Source organism: Pongo pygmaeus, chromosome 21, assembly GCF_028885625.2.
Source record: "Pongo pygmaeus isolate AG05252 chromosome 21, NHGRI_mPonPyg2-v2.0_pri, whole genome shotgun sequence".
Classification (NCBI taxonomy): domain Eukaryota; kingdom Metazoa; phylum Chordata; class Mammalia; order Primates; family Hominidae; genus Pongo; species Pongo pygmaeus.
This window is the reverse complement of record NC_072394.2, coordinates 18,327,027-18,336,294: the sequence shown is the minus strand read 5'-3', so window position 1 is coordinate 18,336,294 and position 9,268 is coordinate 18,327,027. Positions and strand designations below refer to the sequence as shown.

The 9,268-nt window shown below is 50.4% G+C and overlaps 1 protein-coding gene across 1 annotated transcript; it reads left to right on the top strand.

Moving 5' to 3' along the window:
* Positions 1 to 849: 849 nt before the first annotated feature.
* LOC129021749 (putative cystatin-9-like protein CST9LP1) lies at positions 850 to 4,080 on the top strand. The gene is made up of 3 exons (XM_054467612.1): positions 850 to 1,229; positions 2,727 to 2,840; positions 3,780 to 4,080. The coding sequence occupies exons 1-3, from the start codon at positions 990 to 992 to the stop codon at positions 3,867 to 3,869; spliced, it is 444 nt and encodes a 147-aa protein (XP_054323587.1). The 5' UTR covers positions 850 to 989; the 3' UTR covers positions 3,870 to 4,080.
* The last annotated feature ends 5,188 nt before the right edge of the window (positions 4,081 to 9,268 follow it).

The window sequence follows — 9,268 nt, the reverse complement described above, 5'->3', positions numbered from 1 at the left end:
ATGCTCCCTCCATCCTGCAGGCCTGGGAAGGAAGGGTACACCACACCAGCTCATGGGAGTAGCCTCGGCTTGGGCACATTGTCCTTCATGGCCGCCACATCCAAGGTCAGAGCTCAGCACAGGTCACATCTATGTCCAGCTATGCTCAGGAGAAAGTGACCTGGTGCTGAATGCATGGCATTGTTTCTGTCCCCAGCCCCCTCCTCTATCCCTGACTTCCAGCAGTGTCGGGTTCCTAGGACCATCCCCCAACTTAGCCAAACTTGTATCTCCAGTGGCTGAATCCAGCTGCAAGTACCTGTACTAATCTTTCCTACGTTCTTTGTCGGGAGGTTTGCTCTGCCAGTGCAGCAGGTCCTAAGCTTTAAAGCAGCCATGAAGGATGCCCAAGAGCAGTCTTCACTCTCAGCCCCAGGGCCCCAGAGCATCAGGTTGCTGATACTCAGGCAGGTGCTGTGGAGCCTTCCTATGAGTCCCCGTGCAGCCATGCCTTCTGTTCACTCACAGAGCTTTTACTCCTGGCAGCTCCTCCTTTTAGTCCTTGACCCATCTGGTTTTGTTTCCCCACCCCACTGGCATGTCCAGGGATCATCTTCCACTCACACCTCTTGTACTTCTATTCTTATTTCAGGGACTGACCCTGGGACACCCGAGAAAGTGGGTGCTCTCCTCTAGCCCACTGAGGCACTAGGGAGCAGTGGTGGCTGGACCTCATGCCCTGCTCTTGCCCACTGGGGTCCCTTATCTTTCTAACCCGCCCCCATGGTTGCTGTTACTTCTGCCTGAACAAGAGATGATTGAAACAGCTTTGTCTGGAGGAGGTGAAGCCACATATGGGAGGGACAGATTATAATGCCAGAGATGAGGCCTGGAGGGAGGAGTTTCTGCCTGAGCTCAAGAGTTTAAGGGCCAGAACAGTGTGCAGTAGGTTCCTGTGGGAGTCCAGGCTGGGAAGGCTGGAGGGAGGGGTGCTTCCTGTGCCCTGCGCCATGTGGAGTCTGCTGCGGAGCAGGGCTCTGTCCTGGGCGCCACTGCTGTTTCTCTTCAGCTTCCAGCTCCTGGTTGCCTATGCTTGGTGTTTCCAAGAGGAAGAGGAGTGGAATGACCAAAAACAAATCGCTGTTTATCTCCCTCCCATCCTGGAGTTTGCCGTGTACACATTCAACAAGCAGAGCAAGGACTGGTATGCCTACAAGCTGGTGCGTGTCCTGGATTCCTGGAAGGAGAAGGTTGGTGACCACAACCTCTTCTGCACTAGTGTCCTGCATGGGCTGCTGAGTGATGGGCAGGGGTGGCAGTGTGTGGGGCAGGGCTTAACCAGGACTCTTGGTTCACCATTTGTAGTCTAAACTCGTATAAAATACAACCTCAGAAATTTGCTTTTTGTCTTTATGAAAGATATACATTATAATTTTTTTGAGTCCAGATCTACTCAATGCTAGATATATTATTCAACCTCCATGATTTTTATGGCATCACTTAACTGAAGAATGACCTCAAAATAAGGAAAACTGAGAAAACAATGCATCAGGTGAGGAAATGGGTCACACAAAAAATGTCCATAGACAGAAACTGAGAAACATTTCAAAGAAATTAAAAAAGAGATAATTAGGAAAAGAGATAATCAGAGTAAAAGAAAGGGAAGAGAGAGACAGAGACAAATAGGCAGAAAGAGACATAGAGACAGAGAGACAAAGAGAGCTGATAATTCAGAAGTAAAAAGGAAGCACCATCGGCCCTGAGAGGCCGCTGTGAAGTCAGTTCTTCTCTGATTTCCACCTGCTCTGGGCTCCTCACTGCGTCTACACTTAATGAGTTGAATGTTGTGTTACACTCTTCCACGGTCCATGGTCCTTAATCCTAAAATATTCTCCTTTTAATGGAATCACTAAATGATTCAAGAATGTGCAATTCATCTGGGCTGCAGGCATGAACAATTAAAATGCCCTCCTAGTGGAGAACGTCTAGTTTAGAGGGAGAAGGAACATTGCTCTTCCTTTGTCGGCACCAAGAGCCTGAAAGAAGGGTAGAGGGACCCCAGTGCCGCACAGAGCTTAAGCTCTGGAAAGACTCTGTGCAAGGTCCTGGCTGGATGGGGAGGGAGTCTATGGAGTGGAATGACATAGAATGGAGTGGGAAGGAGAGCAAGGAGAACTTCAGAGTGCCCTTTGCAATAGGGCAGATGGTGTTTCTTAAAGCCGTTGTCCCAAGGGTGTGTGCCTGTGTATAGTGGGAGTGCTGGGTGGCATTCTTGCGTTCCTCTTGCTGGAGGTCAGGTGAAAGGTTAGGCACACACTCTAGATAAGGCTCCCCCTGCCCCAGGGCTGAGGTTACCCTGAAAACTGATGGAGAGCTAACACCTTCCTGAGCATGCAGCACGTGTTCTCTGAAAACGCAGCTGCAGGCTCACATGCCTGCTGAGAGTGAAGCCGGGTCTCATCATGGGAGACAGGGAGGTGAAGCTGGAGATAGAGGATGCATTAATAGGGTTTGACAGCCTGTGTCTCTCCCAGGACCCACCACACATATTTGCTGTTTGCTCTTAACTCCTCAGTCTAGAGAAGGTCTCCTGGGTTTTACCTCCAGTGAGCTGATGTCAGGCCCATGCACGAGCTCCCTAGTGGGGGAGAGTGTTGCAGCCTCTTCCTACAAGGTGGCATTTTCACAAGGAGTTACCTATGAGCAACTCAAAGAGTCTGTCCACTTTAATCTTTTTTATTCAACAGGGTTATGATAAGATGACATTCTCCATGAATCTGCAACTGGGCAGAACCATGTGTGGGAAATTTGAAGACGATATTGACAACTGCCCTTTTCAAGAGAGCCCAGAGCTGAACAATGTAAGACAAGACACCAGCTTCCCTCCTGGATACAGCTGTGGATGCCACATGGGGTGTGGTGTGGACATGAGTGCAGCTGACAAAGAGACTTAGAGAAGTGAGCCTGCAGCAGCCTCTACCAGGCTACCCTGCTTGTGCCTTAGTGGCGAGCACAGGAGGGGCAGGCAGCCAGGGGTCCACTTGCAGGCTCCTGGTCAATTTGAGTTTCCTGACTCTGCCACGTCACGCCACTGCAGCTGCCTGTACCCAGGGCACATGGCCTTCAGACTGCTCTTGCCCCCTGGGGTCCTAGTCTCCTAGGCCTGAGTAGAGACTGTCCCCTCTCTGGTCTTCCTCCCCAGCCTTCCTCTGCCTTTTGAAGAAAGAGCCTGGTGGGGATCCGACATCACCTCTCTCTGAGTGTGCAGTTCTCAGGGTCCCCCTCTCCTGATCCAGAGCCTGAGGCAGGTGGAGGCAGAGGAGGGACCCCACTGCTCTCCCTCCCTGGTCCTGTCCTGAGCTGCAGTACCTGCTCTGGGGACAAGGACATAATGAACCCGGACACTGTGCACGACACATCTAGCATTACTCCATCCCCTTATCAGAGGATTAGGTAATAGGTTAAGTAGTTATTTAAATCTGAGAGCAGCTCCCTCTGGAATGGAGTGTGCCATGCTGTTCTTGGAGGATGAAAGACACTAGAGAGCCTGGGTTTCCCCTGGAGGCTGCTGGCTGGGGAGGAGGGTGCTACTACAGGTGTTCCTTGGTCAGGAGGGAGCCACAGACCACCCTGAAAGTCTGGAACAGCCCAGAACTCAGGCTGGAGGGCCACACTCGGGGTCCAGAGCCCAGCCCTGGCAATGGGTAAGAATGAGATGGAACCCGTATTGATAGCAGAAGCCACAAGCTTCTGTGTCCCGAGCCCCCACACACTGTCCCTTCATGTGCTTGCTCCCTCAGACCTGCACCTGCTTCTTCACCATCGGAATAGAGCACTGGAGGACACGGTTTGACCTCTGGAACAAGACCTGCTCAGGTGGGCATTCCTGAGTGAGTCCTAGCCACGGGCCTGGCCACATGCCGTCCTCTCCTTTCCAGCACGTTGGCAGTTCCTCAACATGGCCCTTCAGTGCCTGAGCAGCTCTGTGCTTGTGTGTTCTTACTTTTCATGTGTTAGGAATTCATGCTCAGGTATTTTAGAAATTCTTCATTGTCTGAGTTCATCATGTAGTATAAATCTTAACAATTAGCATTTTAAGAAGCTTTGTGTGCCATGATTCTGGAGGAAGGGGCCTGGGCAGTTGATGGAGTTATTCTCAGCAGGGCAGTCTCCTGGGCTCTCAGGGGTAAGTTTTTCTCCCCTGTTGGGCCTCCTGAGCCACTTCCGGAGGCACAGCTAAGGTGCGTCTGAGCTGCCATCTCAGGAACCCTTGCAGGCTGCAGAGGGGCAGTGAGGGTGGCCTCCCAGGGCATCAGATGTGCACATGGAGCAGGACAGGGACTCGGGATCCCACACAACAAATGTGATATTGGCACTAATGCTCAGGGTGCATGTATACCTAGTGTGTTAGCTGAGAATAGCCAGCAGCTATGGACACCCTGTCCACATCTCCCAGACCAGGCTTCAGCGTGTATTTTCTGTAAAGATTTAAGGAGTAACTATTTTGATCTTTGTAGGCCATATAGTCACTTTCTCAGCTACCCAGCACTGCCTTTGTCTGTTGAAAGCAGCCATAGGCAATGCATAAACAAATAAGAGCAGTCCTGTCCCAACAAGACTTTGTTTACACATGGAGACAAGCAGACTGGGCTGCATTTGGTCCTCGGGCCATGGTTGCCAACCCCTTAGGTCAAGTCTGAGAGTCACGCTCCATCTTCAGGAGGGAGGCAGGTGAATGTCCCAGTCTCCCAGCCTCCTGGCACCTGATTCAGAGGTGTGTGTCACATGGTTCTCAGAGCTCCCCAGCAGGATAAACACCCTCAGCCCCAGTGTAACCCATTGATAACAGACACATTGTGTTTCCCTTTCTCTGTCTCCCTTTCTCACATGTGCCTCCTGGGATCACCTCCAAATAAACTACCTGCACCCACCACTCTGCGTTTCAGGGTCAGCCTGGTGGGACCCAACACAGACCTGTGGTGCATTTGGACCATCGTCTTGGGATGTGCCCTCCCTAGAAGTGCTAGGAGGGTGGTCCCTAGATCATGGGCGTTCAGGCAAGGCAGAGTGGGGAGCCAAGCCTGGAGACCTCCCTGCGGCCTGCCAGCACTGGGGTAGGCACAGCTGCTGCACTTTGTCCCATCTGGTGCGTGGGTCTCTAGAACCCACATGGCCCTGCCCTGCCTTGTTCCACACTTGAACAGATTTTCCTTTGAGACCCTCCCACCACCTCCCTTGTCTGCGCTCACCCTTGGTCCGTCTCTTGATCCTGACTCCATCAGCAGAAGGAAGCTCAGAGGAGGTGCTTTATCCACAGCGCCTCCTGCGGATCCAAAGAATCCACACTACTCATTCCATTTGAGAACCATTTCTGAGGCAGCTCCCAGGACAGGGTCTCATGGGGAGTGAGCTCACTGAGGTGATGGGGTGTCCTGGCTCAGGACCCTTTTGGAGCACAGCCGTCCCTCATGGAGCAAGGGGAGAGGAGCCAATTCTAAGGCACCGGCCCCTGGGAGGATGCACTAATTCCTGCCTGACTCAGACTACATGTGTAGGTCTTTAACAGTTTTCTGCATCCCAAAGAAATGGACATCCACAATTTCTGGGACATGTGTTTATTTCTATTGTATTTCCAGACTCTACATCATGCATGACATGACCCGGGTGCACAGGCCTAATTAGAGGACAGGTGTCACGTTGCGGGCCCTGTTCCTTTGGAAAGACCTCTCCTAGCTTGCCTTGCCTGTCTGTGCTTGCTCCTGGAGACAGCTACACTTCTCCTCCTTCGGGAATTTGTGCAGTGAAGAATCAGGAAATTGGGTTCATAGATGTTGAGTGTAGCCATGAGGTGGGCCCCTGAGCAAATTTTGTGCCAGAGGCTAAGGCCAGAGACATGCTGGGAACATCTGGTCAGTAGCATCCCTGGACCCCAACCCCAGGAAGGAAAAGGGGCACAGATTGTAGTGTAGCATCACTAGCTTCCTCCTTCCCCAGAAATGTGAGTTCTCATTTAACCCTGCACCCTTCAGCTCCTAATCTCTCATCTGCTGTCCCTGAGTCATTTATATAAAGATGGCAGCCTCTGCTTGGCTGTCCTCAAATGGTTACAGCTGAAGTCAAAAGTGGCAGTAGAAGAAAACACCAAGCATAAATCAGTTCCAAAATGTGCTACATATACACTACTTTATTCTACATTGTGGCCACTTTCCCATCTGCTGGGGGACATCTGGATACTTTCCTCATTTTTCCCAGGGGGTCAGGGCTGGGACACAGCCCTGGGGAGATTGACCATAATAATGAACACAAAGTGACGAGGAAAATGTGAGGAGGTTTTTGCAGACTCCCCAAACCTCCCTCCTTGAGGCAGAGGAAGGGAAGATAGGGTGGAGCCTGGGGAGGGCAGGGAACTGCCAGGATACATACACAAGGAAACATCTCAGCTGTCAGTCCTGGCCCTGTATGTGGTCTCAGGACAACTCCCACTCACTCCAAATCTCCACTTCAGGTCCCAAGACCCAGAGTCCCTCATGTCCACATACCTCCTGTGAGTTGGAGTTCTGGTTCTTCCCTGGCCCCTGCTGAGCCCAGGAAAGGAACTGTCCTCTTCTGTTTGTGCTGCTATAACATAGTAACACAGGCTGGTTAATTTACAGGAAACAGAAATTTATTTTTCACAGCTCTAGAGGCTGGGAAGCCCAGGACCAAGATGCCAGCATCTTGTGAGGGCCTCCCTGCTGTGTCCTCACATGGTAGAAGGTGGAAGGGCAAGCTACACTGCATGAAGCCTCTTTTATATATGTCTGTGTCCTTCCTGGTGTGGCCAAGGCTAACACAGCCTTGGTAGAAAGGAGACAATTTAGAGATATCTCAGGAGCCTCTATGTCCACACATTCCATTTCCTTTCATACTCATACAAAAATATTGCTGTTAGTCAATAAACTCAAAAATTCCACGAGTCAGTGAAACTGTCTTGATCTTAATTCTTCATCCTGACTCTGACTCAATGGGTCAACAGAGGCCAGATGGTTCTGAAGAGCTAAACCTGAATCCATGCACAGATCACATTAACAAAACTGACCTTAGATGTGGGCAGTAGGGTTTGGTAGGCCCTAAGACAACATGGGGTATGAGTATGATGGAAACAAGCAACCCGGGACATGTGAAGATCCAGGCCCCTCCAATGTTCAATCACACTGTCAGGGCTCAGCAAAGAGCATCTTCCTCCTCATGAGCGGGCTGCTCATGAGACCACGTAGGGCTGGCCAGCTCAGGACAAGAAGCAAGGGAGATCAAGTGCCCCAGAAGGACAGGTTGCATACCCACAGAGCTTGGGGATGAAGGCGAGGGTAGATGAGAGAGATGTGTCCTCAGGTGCTGCAGCTAGTAGCACAGGGATCCCATTCCTGAGACAGGGAGAGAATGGAACAAGAACTGCTCTGACAGTGTCCCCACAACCCTGCCAGCACATGGGAAAGAAAGGGGCCCAGGGTTGGGTGGGGCCATGAAGAACGCCACTTCACCTGCCCCCACCCAAGAGCTCAGCTGCTGGCAGATGTTAGAGAGTGCAGGTTGAGGACTGAACTCTTACCGTTTTTTCTTTCTTTCTGAAATTCCTGTTTAAGGACCTGAGGAATCATGTCTTACAAACCATAAAATTTCATCAAAAAGGTCCTTTCTGACCCAGTACATTGTGACTTGCTTTCCAACCTGACTCTGGCATGGCATTACCTGACAGATAAGATAGTAGACCCCCTTAGCATTCCTTTCTACTGACTCCATGTTTTAGACAAAGCTTAACTTTTTCTACCAATTTCCAACTAAAGAATCCCTAAACCCACCTAAAACTTGTAAGCCAATGCCTTGAGGTGTCCCACCTTTTGGCACCAAACCAATATACACCTTCCATGTATTGATTTATAATTTTACCTACAACTTCTGGCTCCATGACATGTTTCAAACTAACCTGTAACTGGACCACCTCAGGCACACTTTCTCAGGACCTCTTGAGACTGTGTTTCCCTTTCTTGGTCACTCATATGGCTCAGAATAAACCTCTTTAAATATTTTGGCAGAATTTGGTTTTTCCATTGTCAAGGTAAAGGGTGTCCTGATGTCTGATCTCAGCCAGGCAAGCCCCTGGGGGTCTCAGGGTGCCACTTACAGTAGATCTGGGTTCCACTATCAGGTTGGCTCCTCCAAAAGCTGACTTTGAGACAAAAAATTCAAGCACAAGTGGCTTATTTAGAAGTGATTCCAGAAAGGCAGTTGAAAAGTGGAAATGGTAAGGGGCAGAAGCAGCACGGATAGAGAGATTAGCAATATGGATAGCTAGGTCTCAGTCTTGCAGGACACTCCTCAGTGACTGGGTAGACACACTTGGTGTTATATCCCAGGGGATAAAAGGCCAGGATGTTTATCCTCCAACTCCTATCATTGGCTGAGGGCTCCTCTCAGGGGTATTACCCACTGGCACTCCAGCCTGCCCTTCCTTGGCAGAGAAAGCCATCAGGCAGAGAGGCTCAGAAGGTTGCAGTCAGCCCTGTCACAGAAGAGCCCTCAAGGACAGCTGTCATGCAGGTGGCCTCTGAGCGTCACCATCCTTCTGTCATGTGTCTAAGTTAGAACCTGACCCTGTATTATTACTGGCTACTACACAATATTGTCTCCTTGCCCCAGCTTGCACATTGGTGCTGCTGCCTAAGCATCAGGATTTCAGAAAGCACCTCTTTATGGTCATGGTATCACCTCAGTCCACTCCCCATACACATGCGTGCACACACATGCACACATGTGTACACACTGTAGTGGCCGGCCTCCCAGATGGCCTCTGGTGACCCTAATCTCCTATCTTTATGTCCTTGTGTAGTCCACACTGAGCCAGGGCTGTTCTGGGTTGAGTCTAGTTTACAAAGGATACAGTGGCTTCTGTCTTGGTCTCTGGGAACACTGTGTCTGGAGCAAGTCATCTGGGATACCAAGCTGACATGCAGTCTTGTGGAGAAGCCACACGGAGAACAGAGACCTCAGTCAATAACCATTATCAACCTGCAGCCATGGGAGTGAGCTACCTTGGAAAGGATTCTCCAGAGTCCATCAAACCTTCAAATAATGGCAGCACAGTCAATATCAGAGTGTAACACAATGAGATGTGACAACCAGAGCTGCCCAGCCAGGCCATCCAGAGATGCCTGACTCACAGACACCATGAGACATATAAATCAATTGCTTGAGCCGTTAAGTGACCAGGTGATTTGTCATGCAGCATTAACTGATACATCTAATTGTGAGC

What these genes read in the sequence shown, in the direction of transcription:
- LOC129021749 (XM_054467612.1), top strand. Translation starts at nt 990, where the DNA reads ATGTGGAGTCTGCTGCGGAGCAGGGCTCTGTCCTGGGCGCCACTGCTG. An exon ending in TGGATTCCTGGAAGGAGAAG is followed by an intron (nt 1,230 to 2,726) that starts GTTGGTGACCAC and finishes TTTATTCAACAG; the next exon opens with GGTTATGATAAGATGACATT. An exon ending in AGAGCCCAGAGCTGAACAAT is followed by an intron (nt 2,841 to 3,779) that starts GTAAGACAAGAC and finishes TTGCTCCCTCAG; the next exon opens with ACCTGCACCTGCTTCTTCAC.